Source organism: Sus scrofa, unplaced genomic scaffold (assembly GCF_000003025.6).
Source record: "Sus scrofa isolate TJ Tabasco breed Duroc unplaced genomic scaffold, Sscrofa11.1 Contig47, whole genome shotgun sequence".
NCBI lineage: Eukaryota > Metazoa > Chordata > Mammalia > Artiodactyla > Suidae > Sus > Sus scrofa.
Window position 1 is genome coordinate 73,524 of NW_018085219.1, and position 23,542 is coordinate 97,065.

The 23,542-nt window shown below is 50.5% G+C and overlaps 2 protein-coding genes and 1 gene segment (V, D, J or C); all 3 read right to left on the reverse strand.

Moving 5' to 3' along the window:
* Positions 1–1,505: 1,505 nt before the first annotated feature.
* LOC100038328 (immunoglobulin heavy variable 3-23) lies at positions 1,506–2,299 on the reverse strand. The gene is made up of 2 exons (XM_021082075.1): positions 2,164–2,299; positions 1,506–2,074 (listed from the first exon to the last, which is right to left on the reverse strand). The coding sequence occupies exons 1-2, from the start codon at positions 2,207–2,209 to the stop codon at positions 1,521–1,523; spliced, it is 600 nt and encodes a 199-aa protein (XP_020937734.1). The 5' UTR covers positions 2,210–2,299; the 3' UTR covers positions 1,506–1,520.
* A 3,664-nt stretch (positions 2,300–5,963) lies between these two features.
* On the reverse strand, positions 5,964–8,598 carry LOC445536 (Ig heavy chain V region 914). The gene is given in 3 exon segments (XM_021082069.1): positions 5,964–6,025; positions 8,014–8,448; positions 8,538–8,598. Coding segments are annotated over 3 exon segments (543 nt in total). The 5' UTR covers positions 8,584–8,598.
* Positions 8,599–13,676: 5,078 nt separating this feature from the next.
* LOC110258819 lies at positions 13,677–16,422 on the reverse strand. The segment is given in 3 exon segments: positions 13,677–13,738; positions 15,738–16,172; positions 16,262–16,422. Coding segments are annotated over 3 exon segments (543 nt in total).
* Positions 16,423–23,542: the final 7,120 nt, after the last annotated feature.

Genomic DNA, 23,542 nt, shown 5'->3' on the forward strand with positions numbered 1-23,542 from the left:
CATCCTAAGCAGAGAATTACTCCCCCAAAGTTCAGAGGAAAAGCACCTAGCAGGTGCAGCAATGGCAGCATTTAAGGATAGTGACCATCCTCTGTACAAAGCGGCAGAGCCGGACACGTGGCACTCGGGACTGTCGAAACCCCAAATGAATCTCAGAAAGAGTGGACCTTCCAAGTACAAGCACAGGTCGTTCATTAGTTCAGAGGCTCAAGGAAGGAACGGTGCAGGCTGTACAGCCACACCTGAGGTGACTGTGACCCTGTGAATCCCCTTGGCTGAAGAAGGGAGGAAAAACATTCTGACCTCGGTGCCCCTGGCCATGCGTGGAGTCTGAGGACTCATTTCTGAAGACACTGTCCGTTAGCACTGGACCCTGGCCTATGACGGTGTTTGCGGCAGGGTCAGGCTAACGCTGCCCTGACCACTATGCCTGTGACACTGAGGACCTGGATGTCAGTGGCGGCAGCAGGGCTCTTCCTCTTAAGGGAAAGAAACAGTAACCAGTGGACCATGGGGAGGTTTCCACAGGTGGAATGTCACGGGGCTCCGAGACGTAACACCGTTGCAGGATACAGAGGGTGAACCAGCAGGCTCATGAAAACATGTTCCACGTCAATAATCATCAGGGAAATGCAAACCAAAAATTTGATGAGGTGCCACGTCGCACCAATCAGGATGGCCATCGTCTATACGTCTGCAAACAGCACATGCTGGAGAGGGCGTGGAGGAAAGGGAACCAACCCTTCGTCACTGCTGGTGGGAATGCAAAGTCGTACGACCTCCATGGAAGACAGTGTGGAGGTTCCTCAGAAAACTGCACACAGAACTGCCACGTGATCCAGCAGTCTCAGTCCTGAACTGCTGTATAGAGAGACGGAGTTGGCTCGTGAGGCTGCAGCGACTGTTTCCTGGACTGAGAGCAGGGGTGTCTCTCTTGCTTCCTAGGGCTCGCCTCGGACTCTGTGGTGAGGCGGGGTCCCGCGCATTGGTTTCCTGCAGGTTCAGAAAACCCACGTGTTATTATCCTTCTCCCTTTAAACATTCCCTCCCAATTAGAAGTGTGTTGATGAAGTAATTGGAAGGATTTTCATTTGTCACAATATCAAATTCAGAGCAGAACAGGATGCAGGTAAGGGAGAGAGATGGAGAGCGTATGGGATGTGGAAGCAGGAGCCCTGAAAGGAACACACCACCCACGATCCCTCTAACTGGCATCATTCCTGGGGACCCTTGAGGACTCTGGGGTGCTGCCCTGCTCATGCGGGCCTCGCATTCAAGATGATAGGAGTCCAGCAAAGATCAACGTGACTGCCAGTGTCAGCCGAGCCGAACGGTGGGCAAAGAGTGATACTTAAAAGGAGCCAGGGTGTGTACGGTTAACTCTTTTTAATCCACTATGATATCACTGAAACTGCTAAATTTTCACAAGATTTGGACAAGAACACTCCTGAATTATATGTGGAAGTGACTCTGTGTCTGTGTTCCCTGAGGGAATTGCATTTCCTGTCGCAAAGGCCTTTCTAATTCAGAGACTGCATGTGTAAGCACAGAAGCATGTGTGCAGAGAGGATCCCTAGGGAGCTGCCACATGGAGAGGAAGCCGCAGACCCTGGCAGGAAACCAGCCCTTCCCCTCCCTCTGCACCTGCTCCTGAGCCTGAAGCACCCACGTTGTGGGTTCTGAGCGCCCCCTGGAGCCCAGTCCCCTGGGTGCCTGCAGGGAGGTTTGTGTCTGGGCTCACACGGCCTTCCCCTCACTGTGCCTATCGCACAGTAATACCGGGCCGTGTCTTCGGTTCTGAGGCTGTTCATTTGCAGATACACCGTGTTCTGGGAGTCGTCGCTGGAGATGGTGAATCGGCCCTTCACAGAGTCTGCGTAGTAGGTGCTACCGTCATAGTCACTACTAGCAATGGCTGCGACCCACTCCAGCCCCTTCCCTGGAGCCTGGCGGACCCAGCTGAAAGCGTTGTCACTGAAGTCGAATCCAGAGCCGACACAGGAGAGTCTCAGAGACCCCCCGGGCTGCACCAGGCCTCCTCCAGACTCCACCAGCTTCTCCTCACCCTGGACACCTGCAAACACAAAGACATCCTGGTCAGAAAACTGTCACACGCACACTGAGGTGCCCTCCAATCCTCTTTTTTCCTCCCACAGGATTTACCTTGTAAGAGAGCAAATAAGACCACCCAGTTCAGCCGAAACTCCATGGCGGGTGGTCTGTGTTCTTTCCGGATCACAGAACGGGATCCTGGGGCTGGGCTCCTTGCCAGAGCTGCAGGGTCCTGGCAGGGCTGGTTTTATCTGCTGAGGGAGGAACCTATTTGCATGGCCTCCTAGTATATAAGCAGTTATTTCATCGAATGACCCCGAAAAGGCCCTTCCCAAGAGAAGGTGTGCGTGTCTTGCCGTTGGTTGTGCTGAGAGCCTTTAGGGAAATATGTTTTCGTTATGTCACTTTCTTCACAGGAAGCACATATGCACATGTGCTATGCTGATTGCACACTTGCACAGGCTCCTCTGGTGTAGAAGTCGTTGTGTTCCTCTTACTCGAGGGGTTAACTTCAACTGGGCACGTAGAGGGTGTGCGGAGGGTCCGGGGACACACACGTGCTGGGAGTCCCTCCTCGGGTCGGCACTCGAGGTCTTCCTGCTGAACACTCCGCTGCCCTGGGCAGTTCCAGGACAGAGTGGACATGCTTGGAGGGGCGGGCAGACCCCCTCCCTGAGGAGAACATGATGACATTGTTCTGTGGTAGCGTTTTCCTGGGAATTTATCATCAGGATTCGTGGGAAAATCACAACGGTCTCTAAAGTGGGTTGTGTTGTGGAGTTTTTGCTTTGAGGGCCACACGCGTGGCCTATGGAGGTTCCCAGGCTAGGGCGTCAAGTCAGAGCTACAACTGCCGGCCTTTGCCACAGTCACAGCAAAGCAGGATCCGATCGATTCTGCGACGTACACCACAGCTCATGGCATGCCAGATCCTTAACCCACTGCGTGAGGCCAGGGATCGAACCGGCAACCTCGTGGCTCCTAGTCAGATTCGTTTCCACTGCGCCAAGATGGGAACTCCTATACATTTCCAGTTTAATCCACAGGAGAGGACCGTTGCAAGACAACCTACTTGTGCCATTTTGGTTTTTAATCTCAGTACTTGGTACCCCCAGACCTGCTGCGGTACCCGCATTCTAAGTGTTCTTCACGCCCACCATCTCTGGACCCTGGAGAGGCCCTTGGTGGTCGTGATTTGTGTCCCTTAGGTGACGACCGAATCGGACCCTGACGGCTTCTGCCGCCATCTTCACAGAAAGCAAAAACGGTCTTCAGAATGTGTGCAGACGCTGCATTGACGCGTCGCAATAGGCCTGCCGTGTGAATCAGAAAACCTGGACTGAGAAGGCTCACGACTGAAAGCGACCTAAAGGATGTCACTGGACAGGATTGTAACCAGGCGTGTGGACGGTGGTCGGTGTCGCCATGGGACTACCTCTCAGGCGCTGTCCTGACGGAGGCACCGTCACGTGGAGAAGCTCAGCATGGAGTGACGGCCAGGCTTGGTTTCGTTGCTCTCAGAAATAGTAGGTTCTTGTGTTTAAATCATTTATTTACCACAGGGGCGTTTAAAGTTTATTCATACGGATCATCTTGTTCAGATTTCAAAGGACATGGGGATTCGCGAAGTGGGTTTTTACCTTGCCTCTTCCGAAGCGTTTACACCCTTTCGAGGGTGTGGATAAATTAATACGCAAGTCATTTGGGGTCTATAAGGTAAGTACAGATGTTCCTTTGCAGCAAATTCGATTTATGTCTAAATTATCGTAACTGGCCTACCTAATTTGTGGGAAGAGTTCCAGTGGAGCAGAGCTGCGAGTACGAATGGTATCCCAAATGCATATGCTGACACCAATCTACAGATTTCTCCCAAAGGCACAGGTGAGTTCTCATCAGTCGTGTTCCCCAGCATTTGTTTAGGAGGTTCTGCTTCCTAAATCTATACACATATTAGACTTCTAATCTTTGGCAATATGAGATACAAAGAAATTGGTTTTCTGTGCTGTGATTCAACAGCTGGACTCTGAGAGTCCAACATCAAGATTCTGGGAGGTGTGGTTCCTGGAGCAGAACAGCTTCCTGATGGGCAGTTTTCCCCTGTAACCTCCTCTGCTTGGGGGGAGGGACAGGGGGCTTTAACAAGAGCTGAGTTCCCACTAAGGGGGGCCCCACCCCAACAGCCTAAGCCCTCCCCAAAGCCCCACCTTTGAAGTTCAGCATGTTGGGCGCTGGGTTTCGACGTGTGTATTTTGGGAACACAACCCTTAAACTGATCACAGGATCCAAGGAGTCACGTCATAATTCTACACAGTTGGAGGCTCCCCCTGGGGCGTCCGCTAAACTGAGGATACTCGTGGATACCCCAGAAGCTCTGATCCTCGAAAGCAAAGTGCTGATGTAAGACCTTCAGAACCAGCCGATGACACTGGAGTGTGGCCCCTGAGCAGCCAAACTTTTGACATGGAATCTACATCCTACAATTTTTATGTCACTGTCAGAGTTATTATCATATACATTAAAGAATTGATAAATATTCCTAAGGCCACAGGTGTCTTTCAATCCATAATGGCCACTCACCCCTCTTTGAATTCATTGTGTGCAGGTCCTTATGCAGAACAAATGGTCACCTTCTTTCACATTTGGCACCTGATGGGTTCTGGCTCGTTCCTTCCTCGTCCCGTGCTGTTCACTGCAGGCAAATCGGAGAAGAACGCCCGAGGTCCTCACCCATTGTGCGGCTGGGAGACGGATCCACATGAGCTGTTCCGGGAGCAGGACCCTCGCCCTCCTCCACCCTGAAGCACAGTGAGCACCCTGATCCAGGGTCCATTCCTGTGCCTGTCCAGCCTCACAGTGTGCTGGATGGGCCTTCCCTGCTCCAAACAGCCCCTGAGAAACTTTGGCTACACGCCGTGGCTCTTGAATTTCTCCACCCCGCTGCGTGGGGAGTCCCTGTGCCCTTGCACAGAGGAAACTAGCAGGAGGCTGTGAGAGAGGGTCCGGTGAATCAGGGCCACCAAGGGGAGTTGAGCTTCTTGCTTTGGGATCAAGTGCCCGCTGATGTTGGATGTCCAGCAAGTACTGTCTGCTGCTCCTGCCGAGCAGCATGGCTGAGTCCAACCGAGCCTCTTCTGTAGCTTCATCTGACTGATAGGAGCGATTGTCACTACGACGAAGAGGAGGGGGAAAGAAACACGTCACGCCCCCTACCTTTCAAGCGTGGGAGCATATTCCCCCCCTTCCAACAGTCCTTTCTCCGTCAGAGCCTGGAGTCCACAGGGTTCCCTTGGGGAGATGCCGCATGGAGAGGAAGCCCCAGACCCTGGCGGGAATCCCGCCCTTCACCTGCCTCTGCACCTGCTCCTGGGCTGAAACACACATTGTGGGTCCTGAGCGCCCCCTGCAGCCCAGACCCTGTGTCCCTGCAGGGAGGTTTTTGCCTGGGCTCAAACTCCCTGCCCCTCAGTGTCACTGGAAAAGCCACACGAGGCTGAGTCCTTGACTCTCAGAAGTTCAGTTGCAGGTCCAGCATGTTCTTGGAGTCGTCTCTGCAGAAGGTGAACCGGCCCTTCACAGAGTCTGCATCGTGTGTGTGATCATGATTACAGGTCCGTGAGACCTACTGCAGTCCCTTCCCTGGAGCCTGGAGGACCCCGCTCAGGTAGGAGCTACCCAAGCTGCATCCACAAGCTGCACAGGAGAGTCCCAGAGGCCCCCCAGGCCTCCCCCAGCTCCACCAGCTGCACCTCACGCTGGGTCCCTGTAAACACAAAGGCAGCCTGGTCAGGAACCTCTCCACACCCACCGATGGCCGCTCACATTTCAGCATCTCCTGATCTCCAGAAATTTCCGTGTGGTCCATCCGCCAAACCGCCCAGCTGAGCCCAGACTCCATGGTGGGGGGTCTGTGTTCAGGCCTGATCACACAGTGGCAGCAGCTGGGCCTGCTGGGGCAGGGGCTCCTCTGCCAGGGCTGTGGGATCAGGGCAGGCTTGTTTTCCTCAGCAGAGGTGTGCCCCCTTTCTGTTGACCTCTTAGTATGTAAGATCTACTAAGAACGAAAGTATGTATGATGTACTCCGGGTTCAGAAAGACCAGTGAATGCCAGTTGCTGCAGCACTGATGCACCTGGAGGGTCTCCTGCTAAGTGACGTGAGTCACAGAGAGAACGACACACACCATATACTTCTCATTGTGGAGTCTGAAACATTCACAGATGAGACCATGTAGGGAGGAGAAACAGGCTCACGCACGCGGAGAGCAGCCCTGTGGTTGGCAAGGCGGGAGGGAGGGCGTGGGACGGACTGGAATTTGGGGTTAGTGGGTGTAAACAGTGACCTTGAGATGAATGAGCCGTGAGGTCCTGATGTGCTGCACAGGGAAGCACATGCAGCCAGTGTGTGAAAACACGATTGAAGAGCATATGAGAATCCGAAAAAGGTATGTATACACATAATGCCAGTTTGGTGCAGAGCAGCATTGAGAGAACATGGACAATCAATGATATCATAAAACTAAAGAAAGGAAGACATGCATCCTTTGAGTGCCCAGTGAGGGAAGACCCTGAGCAGAGCGTGGGTGGGGGCAGTACGGCGGAAGGAATCGGTGTTGCTTACAGAGGCCTCTAGGCCGAATTCCCGAATCTGCTGACCCTCCAGATGGAGCAGGTGCACCTTCCCAGGGGAGGTCTGATTCTTCCTTCAGGGACACAGAGGAGGTCAGATGGTTCCTCTCTGTGTTGGGTTTCTCTTAGTAACTTTAACTCAGAGTAATCAACGTGTCAAGGAGACACATATATGGGTGGCTCATGTGTTATGTTGTTTTTCTATCTGCACATACACATGTGGGGTAGGTCTAGGTGTAACTGCATTTGAGGGAGGTAGAGCTAAGCCCTGCAGCCTGCACATGGAATGCAGCAGAGCTGTGGAGCCTACATCAGGGAACAGAGACTCTTCGTGTTAGGCTTGTCTTTTTTTATATTTTACTCTAAAGCAGAGTTGATTTACAGTGTTGTGCCTTTTTTGCGGTAAAGTGATCCTTTGTACTTATATGTACATTCTTTTTCTCACATTATCTTCTTCAATTTATACCAAGAAATTGGATGTAGCTCCCAAGACTATAGTTTGTAACAGGGCCTGTGCTTCCAAAACTGGACCTGCTCCCAACCCCTCACAGGAATTCCTGGAGAGAGTTGGCAATGCTAGTGAGGTTGCAGTGACGGCTTCCTGGAATGAGAGAGCAGGGGTGTATCTCTTGCTGCCTAGTGCTCACCTCGGACTGTGTGGTGAAGGCGGGATCCTGCCCATTGGTTTACAGCACTTGCAGAAAATCCACATGTTATCATCTGCCTGAGTGTAAACGTTCCCGACCAATTATTACGTGTTGATTGAGATAATTTTCATGGTTCCTATTTGTCACCATGTCACCTACAGAGCAGAAAGGATGCAGGCTTCACCTCTGTCGAAGGAGAGTGTATTGGACCTGGAAGCAAGAGCCCAGAAAGGACACTCCACCCACGTTCCCTCTACCTGGCATCATTCCTGGGGGCCCGTGAGGGTCCTGGTGTGATACCCTGCTTTTAGGCTCTGCATGCATCAGAATTACAGGAAAGCAGGGAGCCACGACCTTGGCAGTGTCTGCCAACCTAACAGCAAGCAAGGACTGAGATTCCAAAGGAGGAAGCAGGTCTATGATTCCCTCTGCTTAAAGCCAGTGTGGTATGTCTGAACCTGCTCGATTTTTTCAATATTTGGACGAGAACAATCAGGAATTGAAATTGTAAATTACTCTATGTCTATTGTGCATGACACTAAATTTTTCTTCCTGTCTCAGAGGGCCTTTGTGTTGCAGACCTGTAGTGTAAGCACAGAATCATGTGCCAAAGAGGATCCCCAGGGAGATGCTACATGAAGAGGATGCCCCAGACCCTGGCAGGAAACCAGCCTTAACCTCCCTCTGCACCTGCTCCTGGGCATGAAGCACACACATAGTGGTTGTTGGTCCTGAGCACCCCCTGTAGCCCAGAACCTGTGTCCCTGAAGGGAGGTTTTTGTCTGGGCTCAGACTCCCTTCCCCTCACTGTGCATCCTGCACAGTAATAGCGGGCCGTGTCTTCTGTTCTCAGGCTGGTCATTTGCAGATAGGCCGTGTTCTGGGAGTCGTCTCTGGAGATGGTGAATCGGCCCTTCACAGAGTCTGCGTAGTAGGTGCTACCACTATAACTACCACTATCAATACCTGCCAGCCACTCCAGCCCCTTCCCTGGAGCCTGGCGGACCCAGCTCACTGCATAACTACTGAAGGTGATTCCAGAGCCGACACAGGAGAGTCTCAGAGACCCCCCAGGCTGCACCAGGCCTCCTCCAGACTCCACCAGCTTCTCCTCACCCTGGACACCTGCAAACACAAAGACATCCTGGTCAGAAAACTGTCACACGCACACTGAGGTGCCCTCACATCCTCTTTTTTCCTCCCCCAGGATTTACCTTGTAAGAGAGCAAACAAGACCACCTAGTTCAGCCGAAACTCCATGGCGGGTGGTCTGTGTTCTTTCCGGATCACAGAACGGGATCCTGGGGCTGGGCTCCTTGCCAGAGCTGCAGGGTCCTGGCAGGGCTGGTTTTATCTGCTGAGGGAGGAACCTATTTGCATGGCCTCCTAGTATATAAGCGGTTATGGCATCGCATGGCCTCAAAGTGGCAGGTGCCCAAGGCAGGCATGAGGGTCCTGATGCTGGTCGGTTGGATGGCCTCTACGAAGATGTCTCTTCATTGCATCAGTTTCGTCACGGTAGACACCTGTCACTCGTGGGCCATTCTGATTTCTACCGTGGCACACAAAGCGCTGACAGAGAAGTCATTGTTTTCCCCACATTCAGGAAAGAAACTCACCCAGGGGCATAGGGTACTGTGGCGTCTCCAAGGACACACACGTGCTGGGAGTCCCTCCTTGTGTCTGCACTTGTGCTCCTTCTGCTGGACCCACCTGTTCCCTGAAGCAACTGCAGGACAGAGTGGACACACCTGCAGGGGGGCAGATCCCCTTCCATCTAAAGCACACGATGGTATTGTTCCCCCGTCCTATTTACCTTGGGATGTATCGTTAGGGTTCATGGGAGTTTCTCATATATCTCTAGTGTCTATTTTGGATTTATGGGTTTCCTTTATACACATGCTCTGGCATGGGTCCTCTGGAGTATTCGGCAGTTCTGTGCTTCATTTTTAAGTAACCTCCCTACTGTTCTCCATAGTGGTTGCATGTACCCAAATGCCTATACTGAAGCCAAGACATCATTCCTGGAGAAAGTATAAAATCTGTGTGCCTGGAAAGTTAAATACATGCTTCTAATAATCCAGTGTTCAATCAGGATATCAAAAGGAAAATCAAAGCACATCAAGGAAAATGACAGTGAAAACACAGCCATTCCAAATCTATGGAATGCCCCCAAAGGTGTCATTACACGATGTTGATGGCTATGCAGCCTAAGCTATCACCTAAGGGAATTAGGGAAAAGGAAAAAAAAAATCCCTGGAACGTTAGCAGAAGGATGGTCATCATATGGAGCTGAGAAGAAATCTATGAAATAGACTTAAAAAAATAGACGAAAACGGATTCTCATATATATATATATAACCTGGTCACGTGCTGTACAACTGAAATTAATAGAATATTTTATAGCAACTATAATAAATTATGTTAAAAGAAGAAACAGAATCAGACCAGGAGATGGTACTTTGAAAGGGCAAATCAAATTGCCAAGCATCAGGACAGAATTCTCAACAAGATCTGAGAGAGAAACCATATACACAAAACAAGAAATGAGAAAGGAAATATCTCTTTTTTTTTTAATTTGCTCTTTTTTTTTTTTGGTCTTTTTGCTATTTCTTGGGCCGCTCCGGCAGCATATGGAGGTTCCCAGGCTAGGGGTCTAATCAGAGCTGTAGTGACTAGCCTACGCAAGAGCCACAGCAACGCAGGATCCCAGCCGCGTCTGCCACCTACACCAGAGCTCATGGCAACGCCGGATCGTTAACCCACTGAGCAAGGGCAGAGACCGAACCCACAAACTCAGAGTTCCTAGTCAGATTTGTTAACCACTGCACCATGATGGGAACTCCTGCTCTTTTTTTTCTTTTTAATAATTTTTTTAAAAATTTTCCCACTGTACAGCAAAGAGGTCAGGTGAGAAAGGAAAAATCTTAATGGATGCTGCAGAAACACCAAAAATCCCACGAGAACACCATGAACAATGACAGGCCCATAAATTTGACATCCGAGACGAAATGGACAAGTTTCTAGGAACTTACAGCCCAGCCAAACTGACTTAAGGAGAAATACATACTTTGACCAGAACTATCACCCGAAATGCAAGTGCATATGTAATGAAATCACTCCCGACAAATATTCTCAACAAAGTTTAGCCAAACAAACCCAACAATACATAAGACAAAAGCAGACTCCATGGCCAAATGGGCCTCATATCAAGTTTGCGAGGATCTTCAACATACGCAAATCAACCTATGTTCTACCCACATTAAGAGAAGTGCCAAACCACATGATCACCTCAATAGATGCAGAAAGAGCATTAGACAAAGTCCAACATCCATTCATGATGAAAGCTCTCACCAAAGTGGGTATAGAGGGAATATTCCTTCGCATAATTGAAGCCCTTTTTGACAATCCACAGCCAGTACAACCCTCAATGGAGCAAAGCTGAAAGCCTTCCTGCTAAAATCTGGAACAAGACAGGGATGTTCTTGTCATTCAACACAGCCCTGGCGGTCCTGCCACAGCAATCAGACAAGCAAACGAAATAAAAGGCGTCCGCATAGGAGGAGGAGGAGAGATGAAACCGCCACTGCATGCAGATGACATGCATATGTGTATATGGATGGAAAACCCTAAGGCCTCAGCCAAAAAATTACTAGAACTGATCACCAAATTCAGCAAAGTAGCAGGATGCAAGATTCACATTCAGAAATCAGTCACATTTCTGTCTACGCACAATGAAACTTTAGAGAAGGAATGTGAAGACACAATACCTTTTACAATTGCACCCCCAAAATGCAAACACCTGGGAATACACCTGACCAAGGAGGCAGAGGACCTGTATGCCGAGAGCTATAAAACTTTCATCAAGAAAGGAAAGAAGACGTAAAGAAAGGGAAAGATACTCCATGCTCCTGGGTTGGAAAAATTAATGCTGTGAAAATGGCCATACCTCCCAAAGCGATCAGCAGGTTCAACACAATCCCTATCTAATTACCCATGACATTTTTCACAGAAGTGCAACAAACTATCCAAACATTTCTATGGAGCCACCAAAGACCCAGAATTGCCAACGCAATCCTGAGGAACACAAACCAAGCAGGAGGCATCACTCTCCCAGACCTCAGGCAATATCACAAAGCCTCAGTCCTCAGGACCGTGTGGTACTGGTACCAAAACCGACAGACAGACCACGGGATCAGAAGAGAGAACCCGGAAGCAAGCCCCGACACCTATGGTCACTTAATCTTTGCCAAAGGAGGCAAGGACAGAAAAATGGGAAAAGACTGTATTTCAGCAAGAAGTGCTGGGAAACCTGGGCAGCTGCATGGAAAGCAGAACACCCCCGCACACCATGCACAGATATAAACTCAACGTGGCTGAGAGTCTTCGGTGTGAGACAAGACACCATCAAAGTCCTGGAAGGGAACATAGGCAGAACATTCTCTGACATCAACCTTACCAATGTTTTCTCAGGTCAGTCTCCCAATGCAACAGAAATAAGAGCAAAAATAAAGCGATGGGACCTCATCAAACTGACAAGCTTTTGCTCAGCAAAGAAAAGGAGAAAGAAAAACCAAGAGACAGCTTACAGAATGGGAGAAAGTAGTTTCAAATGATGCAACTGAAAAGGACTTAATCTCTAAAACACACACACAGCTTATGCAACTCAACAGCATAAAATCCCACAACCCACTGAGAAAATGGGCAAAAGATCTGAAGAGACATTTCTCCTAGGAGGATATACTGATGGCCAACAAGCACATGAAGACATGCTCACTGTCCCTGACTATTAGGGGAAAGCAAATCCAAATTACTCTGAGATACCCCCTCGCCCAGTCAGAATGGCCGTCATTAACGCATCCACACATAACACGTGCTGGAGGGGGTGTGGAGAAAAGGGAACCCTCCTGCACTGGTGGTGGGAACTCTTCATAGACGCATAAAAGAACCAGCATTGCCTAAGCCAGCCTGAGGGGAGTGGGCGGGCGTGGCAAGCAGGAGGTGTCACTCCGCCAGAGGTACGACAATATTACAGAGCGACTGTGAACCAGACAGTGTGGTACTGGCACAGAGACAGACCCACAGAACAATGGAACACAATCAAGAGCCCAGAAATAAACCCACTTGTTCTAGTTTCCTTGATGTACATGCAGCTGTTCAGGTTTCCAGCACCACGTGCTGAAGAGACTGTCTTTTCCCATTTTATTTTCTTGCCCGCGTTGTCAAAGATTAGTTAGCCGTAGATGTCTGGGTGTGTTTCTGGGCTCTTGATTGTGTTCCATTGTTCTGTGGGTCTGTCTCTGTGCCAGTACCACACTGTCTGGCTACACGCCGTGGCTCTTGCTGAGGTGTCATTAGGCTGAATTTCTACACCAAGCTGCGTCAGAGTCCCTGTGCCCTTGCACGGAGGAAACTAGCATGGAGGCGGTGAGAGAGGGTCTGGTGAATCAGGGCCACCAAGGGGAGTTGAGTTCCTTGCTTTGGGATCAAGTGCCCGCTGATGTTGGATGTCCAGCAAGTACTGTCTGCTGCTCCTGCCGAGCAGCATGGCTGAGTCCAACCGAGCCTCTTCTGTAGCTTCATCTGACTGATAGGAGCGATTGTCACTACGACGAAGAGGAGGGGGAAAGAAACACGTCACGCCCCCTACCTTTCAAGCGTGGGAGCATATTCCCCCCCTTCCAACAGTCCTTTCTCCGTCAGAGCCTGGAGTCCACAGGGTTCCCTTGGGGAGATGCCGCATGGAGAGGAAGCCCCAGACCCTGGCGGGAATCCCGCCCTTCACCTGCCTCTGCACCTGCTCCTGGGCTGAAACACTCATTGTGGGTCCTGAGCGCCCCCTGCAGCCCAGACCCTGTGTCCCTGCAGGGAGGTTTTTGCCTGGGCTCAAACTCCCTGCCCCTCAGTGTCACTGGAAAAGCCACACGAGGCTGAGTCCTTGACTCCCAGAAGTTCAGTTGCAGGTCCAGCATGTTCTTGGAGTCGTCTCTGCAGAAGGTGAACCGGCCCTTCACAGAGTCTGCATCGTGTGTGTGATCATGATTACAGGTCCGTGAGACCTACTGCAGTCCCTTCCCTGGAGCCTGGAGGACCCCGCTCAGGTAGGAGCTACCCAAGCTGCATCCACAAGCTGCACAGGAGAGTCCCAGAGGCCCCCCAGGCCTCCCCCAGACTCCACCAGCTGCACCTCACGCTGGGTCCCTGTAAACACAAAGGCAGCCTGGTCAGGAACCTCTCGCACACCCACCGATGGCCGCTCACATTTCAGCATCTCCTGATCTCCAGAAATTTCCGTGTGGTCCATCCGCCAAACCGCCCAGCTGAGCCCAGACTCCATGGTGGGGGGTCTGTGTTCAGGCCTGATCACACAGTGGGAGCAGCTGGGCCTGCTGGGGCAGGGGCTCCTCTGCCAGGGCTGTGGGATCAGGGCAGGCTTGTTTTCCTCAGCAGAGGTGTGCCCCCTTTCTGTTGACCTCTTAGTATGTAAGATCTACTAAGAACGAAAGTATGTATGATGTACTCCGGGTTCAGAAAGACCAGTGAATGCCATTTGCTGCAGCACTGATGCACCTGGAGGGTCTCCTGCTAAGGGACGTGAGTCACAGAGAGAACGACACACACCATATACCTCTCATTTGTGGAGTCTGATACATTCACAGATGAGACCATGTAGGGAGGAGAAACAGGCTCACGCACGCGGAGAGCAGCCCTGTGGTTGGCAAGGCGGGAGGGAGGGCGTGGGACGGACTGGAAGTTTGGGGTTAGTGGGTGTAAACAGTGACCTTGAGATGAATGAGCCGTGAGGTCCTGATGTGCTGCACAGGGAAGCACATGCAGCCAGTGTGTGAAAACACGATTGAAGAGCATATGAGAATCCGAAAAAGGTATGTATACACATAATGCCAGTTTGGTGCAGAGCAGCATTGAGAGAACATGGACAATCAATGATATCATAAAACTAAAGAAAGGAAGACATGCATCCTTTGAGTGCCCAGTGAGGGAAGACCCTGAGCAGAGCGTGGGTGGGGGCAGTACGGCGGAAGGAATCGGTGTTGCTTACAGAGGCCTCTAGGCCCGAATTCCCGAATCTGCTGACCCTCCAGATGGAGCAGGTGCACCTTCCCAGGGGAGGTCTGATTCTTCCTTCAGGGACACAGAGGAGGTCAGATGGTTCCTCTCTGTGTTGGGTTTCTCTTAGTAACTTTAACTCAGAGTAATCAACGTGTCAAGGAGACACATATATGGGTGGCTCATGTGTTATGTTGTTTTTCTATCTGCACACACACATGTGGGGTAGGTCTAGGTGTACCTGCCTTTGAAGGAGGTAGAGCTAAGCCCTGCAGCCTGCACATGGAATGCAGCAGAGCTGTGGAGCCTACATCAGGGAACAGAGGACTCTTCCTGTTAGGCTTGTCTTTTTTTATATTTTACTCTAAAGCAGAGTTGATTTACAGTGTTGTGCCTTTTTTGCAGTAAAGTGATCCTTTGTACTTATATGTACATTCTTTTTCTCACATTATCTTCTTCAATTTATACCAAGAAATTGGATGTAGCTCCCAAGACTATACTTTGTAACAGGGCCTGTGCTTCCAAAACTGGACCTGCTCCCAACCCCTCACAGGAATTCCTGGAGAGAGTTGGCAATGCCTAGTGAGGTTGCAGTGACGGCTTCCTGGAATGAGAGAGCAGGGGTGTATCTCTTGCTGCCTAGTGCTCACCTCGGACTGTGTGGTGAAGGCGGGATCCTGCCCATTGGTTTACAGCACTTGCAGAAAATCCACATGTTATCATCTGCCTGAGTGTAAACGTTCCCGACCAATTATTTACGTGTTGATTGAGATAATTTTCATGGTTCCTATTTGTCACCATGTCACCTACAGAGCAGAACAGGATGCAGGCTTCACCTCTGTCGAAGGAGAGTGTATTGGACCTGGAAGCAAGAGCCCAGAAAGGACACTCCACCCACGTTCCCTCTACCTGCCATCATTCCTGGGGGCCCGGGAGGGTCCTGGTGTGATACCCTGCTTTTAGGCTCTGCATGCATCAGAATTACAGGAAAGCAGGGAGCCACGACCTTGGCAGTGTCTGCCAACCTAACAGCAAGCAAGGACTGAGATTCCAAAGGAGGAAGCAGGTCTATGATTCCCTCTGCTTAAAGCCAGTGTGGTATGTCTGAACCTGCTCGATTTTTTCAATATTTGGACGAGAACAATCAGGAATTGAAATTGTAAATTACTCTATGTCTATTGTGCATGACACTAAATTTTCTCTTCCTGTCTCAGAGGGCCTTTGTGTTGCAGACCCTGTAGTGTAAGCACAGAATCATGTGCCCAAAGAGGATCCCCAGGGAGATGCTACATGAAGAGGATGCCCCAGACCCTGGCAGGAAACCAGCCCTTAACCTCCCTCTGCACCTGCTCCTGGGCATGAAGCACACACATAGTGGTTGTTGGTCCTGAGCACCCCCTGTAGCCCAGAACCTGTGTCCCTGAAGGGAGGTTTTTGTCTGGGCTCAGACTCCCTTCCCCTCACTGTGCATCCTGCACAGTAATAGCGGGCCGTGTCTTCTGTTCTCAGGCTGGTCATTTGCAGATAGGCCGTGTTCTGGGAGTCGTCTCTGGAGATGGTGAATCGGCCCTTCACAGAGTCTGCGTAGTAGGTGCTACCACTATAACTACCACTATCAATACCTGCCAGCCACTCCAGCCCCTTCCCTGGAGCCTGGCGGACCCAGCTCACTGCATAACTACTGAAGGTGATTCCAGAGCCGACACAGGAGAGTCTCAGAGACCCCCCAGGCTGCACCAGGCCTCCTCCAGACTCCACCAGCTTCTCCTCACCCTGGACACCTGCAAACACAAAGACATCCTGGTCAGAAAACTGTCACACGCACACTGAGGTGCCCTCACATCCTCTTTTTTCCTCCCCCAGGATTTACCTTGTAAGAGAGCAAACAAGACCACCCAGTTCAGCCGAAACTCCATGGCGGGTGGTCTGTGTTCTTTCCGGATCACAGAACGGGATCCTGGGGCTGGGCTCCTTGCCAGAGCTGCAGGGTGATGGCAGGGCTGGTTTTATCTGCTGAGGGAGGAACCCATTTGCATGGCCTCCTAGTATATAAGCGGTTATGGCATCGCATGGCCTCAAAGTGGCAGGTGCCCAAGGCAGGCATGAGGGTCCTGATGCTGGTCGGTTGGATGGCCTTTACGAAGATGTCTCTTCATTGCATCAGTTTCGTCACGGTAGACACCTGTCACTCGTGGGCCATTCTGATTTCTACCGTGGCACACAAACCGCTCATGGAGAAGTCATTGTTTTCCCCACATTCAGGAAAGAACCTCACCCAGGGGCGTAGCGTTCTGTGGCGTCTCCAAGGACACACACGTGCTGGGAGTCCCTCCTTGTGTTTGTACTTGTTCTCCTCCTGCTGGACCCACTTGTCCCCTGAAGCAACTGCAGGACAGAGTGGACACACCTGCAGGGGGGCAGATCCCCTTCCATCTAAAGCACACGATGGTATTGTTCCCCCGTCCTATTTACCTTGGGATGTATCGTTAGGGTTCATGGGAATTTCTCATATATCTCTAGTGTCTATTTTGGATTTATGGGTTTCTTTATACAGATGCTCTGGCATGGGTCCTCTGGAGTATTCGGCAGTTCTGTGCTTCATTTTTAAGTAACCTCCCTACTGTTCTTCATAGTGGTTGCATGTACCCAAATGCCTATACTGAAGCCAAGACATCATTCCTGGAGAAAGTATAAAATCTGTGTGCCTGGAAAGTTAAATACATGCTTCTAATAATCCAGTGTTCAGTCAGGAAATGAAAAGAAAAATCAAAGCACATCAAGGAAAATGACAGTGAAAACACAGTCATTCCAAATCTATGGGATGCTCCCAAAGATGTCATTACAGGGACGTTGATGGCTATGCATCCTAAGCTATCACCTAAAGGAATTAGAGACAAAGAAAAACACCTGGAAAGTCTGCAGAAGGATGGTCATCTTATGATGCTGGGAAAAAAATCAATGGAATAGCACTTAAAAAAAAAAACAGAGAAAAATGATTCTCATATATGTATAATTGGTCAGTCTGCTGTACGGCAGGATACAAGATTCACATTCAGAAATCAGTCACATTTCTGTCTACGCACAATGAAACTTTAGAGAAGGAATGCGAAGGTACAATACCTTTTACAATTGCACTCCCAAAATGCAAACACCTGGGAATACACCTGACCAAGGGGGCAGAGGACCTGTATGCCGAGAGCTATAAAACTTTCATCAAGAAAGGAAAGAAGACGTAAAGAAAGGGAAAGATACTCCATGCTCCTGGGTTGGAAAAATTAATGCTGTGAAAATGGCCATACCTCCCAAAGCGATCAGCAGGTTCAACACAATCCCTATCTAATTACCCATGACATTTTTCACAGAAGTGCAACAAACTATCCAAACATCTCTATGGAGCCACCAAAGACCCAGAATTGCCAACGCAATCCTGAGGAACACAAACCAAGCAGGAGGCATCACTCTCCCAGACCTCAGGCAATATCACAAAGCCTCAGTCATCAGGACCGTGTGGTACTGGTACCAAAACCGACAGACAGACCACGGGATCAGAAGAGAGAACCCAGAAACAAACCCCAACACCTATGGTCACTTAATCTTTGCCAAAGGAGGCAAGGACAGAAAAATGGGAAAAGACTGTCTTTTCAGCAAGGAGTGCGGGGAAACCTGGGCAGCTGCATGGAAAGCAGAACACCCCCGCACACCATGCACAGATATAAACTCAACATGGCTGAGAGTCTTCGGTGTGAGACAAGACACCATCAAAGTCCTGGAAGGGAACATAGGCAGAACATTCTCTGACATCAACCTTACCAATGTTTTCTCAGGTCAGTTTCCCAGAGCAACAGAAATAAGAGCAAAAATAAAGCGATGGGACCTCATCAAACTGACAAGCTTTTGCTCAGCAAAGAAAAGGAGAAAGAAAAACCAAGAGACAGCTTACAGAATGGGAGAAAGTAGTTTCAAATGATGCAACTGACAAGGGCTTAATCTCTAAAATATACACACAGCTTATGCAGCTCAACAGCCAAAAAGCCAGCAACCCAATGGAAAAATGGGCAAAAGATCTGAATAGACATTTCTCCTAGGAGGATATACTGATGGCCAACAAGCACATGAAGACATGCTCACCGTCCCTGACTATTAGGGGAAAACAAATCCAAATTACTCTGAGACACCCCCTCGCACAGTCAGAATGGCCATCATTAACGCGTCCACACATAACAAGTGCTGGAGGGGGTGTGGAGAAAAGGGAACCCTCCTGCACTGTTGGGGGGATCTCTTCACAGAGGCATAAAAGAACCAGCATTGCCTAAGCCAGCCTGAGGGGAGTGGGCGGGCGTGGCAAGCAGAAGGTGACACTCCGCCAGATGTACGACAAAATTACAGAGCGACTGTGAACCAGACAGTGTGGTACTGGCACAGAGACAGACCCACAGAACAATGGAACACTATCAAGAGCCCAGAAATAAACCCAGACATCTACGGCGAACTAATCTTTGACAACGCGGGCAAGAAAATAAAATGGGAAAAGACAGTCTCTTCAGCACGTGGTGCTGGAAAACTGAACAGCTGCATGTAAATCAAGGAAGTAGAACAAGCCTGAGACCACATCATAACTAAATGCAAAATGGCTTAAAGGCTTCAGCATAAGCCATGACCCCACAAACCTCCTACAAGGGAACATAGGCGAAGTCTTCTCTGACATCAACCAGACAAAGGTTTTCTTGTGTCAGGCTCCCAAGGCAGTGGTTTTAGAAACAAAACTCAGCCAATGGGGCAGACTCAGACTTAGAGGATATTGCACGGCAAAGGGAGTCACCAGAGACGTGAAAAGACAACCTAAGGAATTGGAGAAGGCTAGAGACGACTGTTCTGCTTCTCCCAACACGCCTTGTGGAAGGTTGTTGGCCATGAGGTGGGAGCTGGAAGGGCCAGGCCTTTAGAGACAAGTCCCTGTGGCACTCCCCCCTGCCCTGTTGCATTCAGACACACAAAAGGACGGAGGGCTTCACGAATGACACCCACGCCTGGTACCAACAGGCAAAGCCTACCTGCCCACCATGTCTCTTTCACCACTTCTTCTGATATTCGGCTGACAATTCCTTTGGAAGAAGCTCAGGGAATAACTGGCCTTGACCCTCCATGAAGCTCTACATCTGTACTTTGCCCAGGAAACCAAGCAGTGACCCTCAGAGATTCGCTGCCTGTCCTGTGTCCCCATGGTCCACGTGGCTGCAGGAAGCAGGTACCCTGGACAGGCTGGGCTAATAACCACAGACCTGTGATCTCACATCGCTGGACTCTGAGAGTCCAACATCAAGATTCTGGGAGGTGTGGTTCCTGGAGCAGAACAGCTTCCTGATGGACAGTTTTCCCCTGTAACCTCCTCTGCTTGGGGGGAGGGGCAGGGGGCTTTGACAAGAGCTGAGTTCCCACTAAGGGGGGCCCCACCCCAACAGCCTAAGCCCTCCCCAAAGCCCCACCTTTGAAGTTCAGCATGTTGGGCGCTGGGTTTCGACGTGTGTATTTTGGGAACACAACCCTTAAACTGATCACAGGAACCAAGGAGTCACGTCATAATTCTACACAGTTGGAGGCTCCCCCTGGGGCGTCCCCTAAACTGAGGATACTCGTGGATACCCTAGAAGCTCTGATCCTTGAAAGGAAAGTGCTGATGTAAGACCTTCAGAACCAGCCGATGACACTGGAGTGTGGCCCCTGATCAGCCAAACTCTTTGACATGGAATCTACATCCTGTAATTTTTATGTTACTGTCAGAGTTATTATCATATACATTAAAGAACTGATAAATATTCCTAAGGCCACAGGTGTCTTTCAGTCCATAATGGCCACTCACCCCTCTTTGAATTCATTGTGTGCAGGTCCTTATGCAGAACAAATGGTCACCTTCTTTCACATTTGGCACCTGATGGGTTCTGGCTTGTTCCTTCCTCGCCCTGTGCTGTTCACTGCAGGCAAATCGGAGAAGAACGCCCGAGGTCCTCACCCATTGTGCGGCTGGGAGACGGATCCACATGAGCTGTTCCGGGAGCAGGACCCTCGCCCTCCTCCACCCTGAAGCACAGTGAGCACCCTGATCCAGGGTCCATTCCTGTGCCTGTCCAGCCTCACAGTGTGCTGGATGGGCCTTCCCTGCTCCAAACAGCCCCTGAGAACCTCTGGCTACACGCCGTGGCTCTTGAAGTACTCCACCACACTGCGTGGGGCGTCCTTGTGTCCTTGCACGGAGGAAACTAGCATGGAGGCTGTGAGAGAGGGTCCGGTGAATCAGGGCCACCAAGGGGATTTGAGTTCCTTGCTTTGGGATCAAGTGCCCGCTGATGTTGGATGTCCAGCAAGTACTCTCTGCTGCTCCTGCCGAGCAGCATGGCTGAGTCCAACCGAGCCTCTTCTGTAGCTTCATCTGACTGATAGGAGCGATTGCCACTACGACGAAGAGGAGGGGGAAAGAAACACGTCACGCCCCCTACCTTTCAAGCATGGGAGCATATTCCCCCCTTCCAACAGTCCTTTCTCCGTCAGAGCCTGGAGTCCACAGGGTTCCCTTGGGGAGATGCTGCATGGAGAGGAAGCCCCAGACCCTGGCGGGAATCCCGCCCTTCACCTGCCTCTGCACCTGCTCCTGGGCTGAAACACACATTGTGGGTCCTGAGCGCCCCCTGCAGCCCAGACCCTGTGTCCCTGCAGGGAGGTTTTTGCCTGGGCTCAAACTCCCTGCCCCTCAGTGTCACTGGAAAAGCCACACGAGGCTGAGTCCTTGACTCCCAGAAGTTCAGTTGCAGGTCCAGCATGTTCTTGGAGTCGTCTCTGCAGAAGGTGAACCGGCCCTTCACAGAGTCTGCATCGTGTGTGTGATCATGATTACAGGTCCGTGAGACCTACTGCAGTCCCTTCCCTGGAGCCTGGAGGACCCCGCTCAGGTAGGAGCTACTGAAGCTGCATCCACAAGCTGCACAGGAGAGTCCCAGAGACCCCCCAGGCCTCCCCCAGACTCCACCAGCTGCACCTCACGCTGGGGCCCTGTAAACACAAAGGCAGCCTGGTCAGGAACCTCTCGCACACCCACCGATGGCCGCTCACATTTCAGCATCTCCTGATCTCCAGAAATTTCCGTGTGGTCCATCCGCCAAACCGCCCAGCTGAGCCCAGACTCCATGGTGGGGGGTCTGTGTTCAGGCCTGATCACACAGTGGGAGCAGCTGGGCCTGCTGGGGCAGGGGCTCCTCTGCCAGGGCTGTGGGATCAGGGCAGGCTTGTTTTCCTCAGCAGAGGTGTGCCCCCTTTCTGTTGACCTCTTAGTATGTAAGATCTACTAAGAACGAAAGTATGTATGATGTACTCCGGGTTCAGAAAGACCAGTGAATGCCAGTTGCTGCAGCACTGATGCACCTGGAGGGTCTCCTGCTAAGGGACGTGAGTCACAGAGAGAACGACACACACCATATACCTCTCATTTGTGGAGTCTGATACATTCACAGATGAGACCATGTAGGGAGGAGAAACAGGCTCACGCACGCGGAGAGCAGCCCTGTGGTTGGCAAGGCGGGAGGGAGGGCGTGGGACGGACTGGAAGTTTGGGGTTAGTGGGTGTAAACAGTGACCTTGAGATGAATGAGCCGTGAGGTCCTGATGTGCTGCACAGGGAAGCACATGCAGCCAGTGTGTGAAAACACGATTGAAGAGCATATGAGAATCCGAAAAAGGAATGTATACATATAATGCCAGTTTGGTGCAGAGCAGCATTGAGAGAACATGGACAATCAACGATACCATAAAACTAAAGAAAAGAAGACATGCATCCTTTGAGTGCCCAGTGAGGGAAGACCCTGAGCAGAGCGTGGGTGGGGGCAGTACGGCGGAAGGAATCGGTGTTGCTTACAGAGGCCTCTAGGCCCGAATTCCCGAATCTGCTGACCCTCCAGATGGAGCAGGTGCACCTTCCCAGGGGAGGTCTGATTCTTCCTTCAGGGACACAGAGGAGGTCAGATGGTTCCTCTCTGCTTTGGTTTTCTCTCATTCACTTTAACTCAGAATAATCAAACTGCAATGGAACACATATATGGGAGGCTCATGTTTTATGTTGTTTTTCTATCTGCACATACACATGTGGGGTAGGTCTAGGTGTACCTGCCTTTGAAGGAGGTAGAGCTACGCTCTAAAGCCTGCACATGGAATGCAGAAGAGGCATGAGCCTACATCAGGGAACAGAGAACTCTTGCTGTTAGGCTTGTCTTTTTTGTTTATTTTACTCTAAAGCAGAGTTGATTTACAGTGTTGTGCCTTTTTTATTTCTGTAAAGTGATCCTTGGACTTTTATGTACATTCTTTTTTCTCATATTATCTTCCTCATATTTTTTCCCAAGAGATTGGATGTAGTTCCCAAGTCTATACTTTGTAACAGGGCCTGTGCTTCCAAAACAGGACCTGCTCCCCACCCCTCACAGGAATTCCTGGAGAGAGTTGGCAATGGCTAGTGAGGTTGCAGTGACGGCTTCCTGGAATGAGAGAGCAGGGGTGTATCTCTTGCTGCCTAGTGCTCACCTCGGACTGTGTGGTGAAGGCGGGATCGTGCCCATTGGTTTACAGCACTTGCAGAAAATCCACATGTTATCATCTGCCTGAGTGTAAACGTTCCCGACCAATTATCTACGTGTTGATTGAGATAATTTTCATGGTTCCTATTTGTCACCATGTCACCTACAGAGGAGAACAGGATGCAGGCTTCACCTCCGTCGAAGGAGAGTGTATTGGACCTGGAAGCAAGAGCCGAGAAAGGACACTCCACCCACGTTCCCTCTACCTGCCATCATTCCTGGGGGCCCGTGAGGGTCCTGGTGTGATACCCTGCTTTTAGGCTCTGCATGCATCAGAATTACAGGAAAGCAAGGAGCCATGACCCCGGCAGTGTCTGCCAACCTAACAACAAGCAAGGACTGAGATTCTAAAGGAGGAAGCAAGTCTATGATTCCCTCTGCTTAAAGCCAGTGTGGTATGTCTGAACCTGCTCGATTTTTTCAATATTTGGACGAGAACAATCAGGAATTGAAATCGTAAATTACTCTCTGTCTACTGTGCATGAGACTAAATTTTTTCTTCCTGTCTCAGAGGGCCTTTGTGTTGCAGAGCCTGT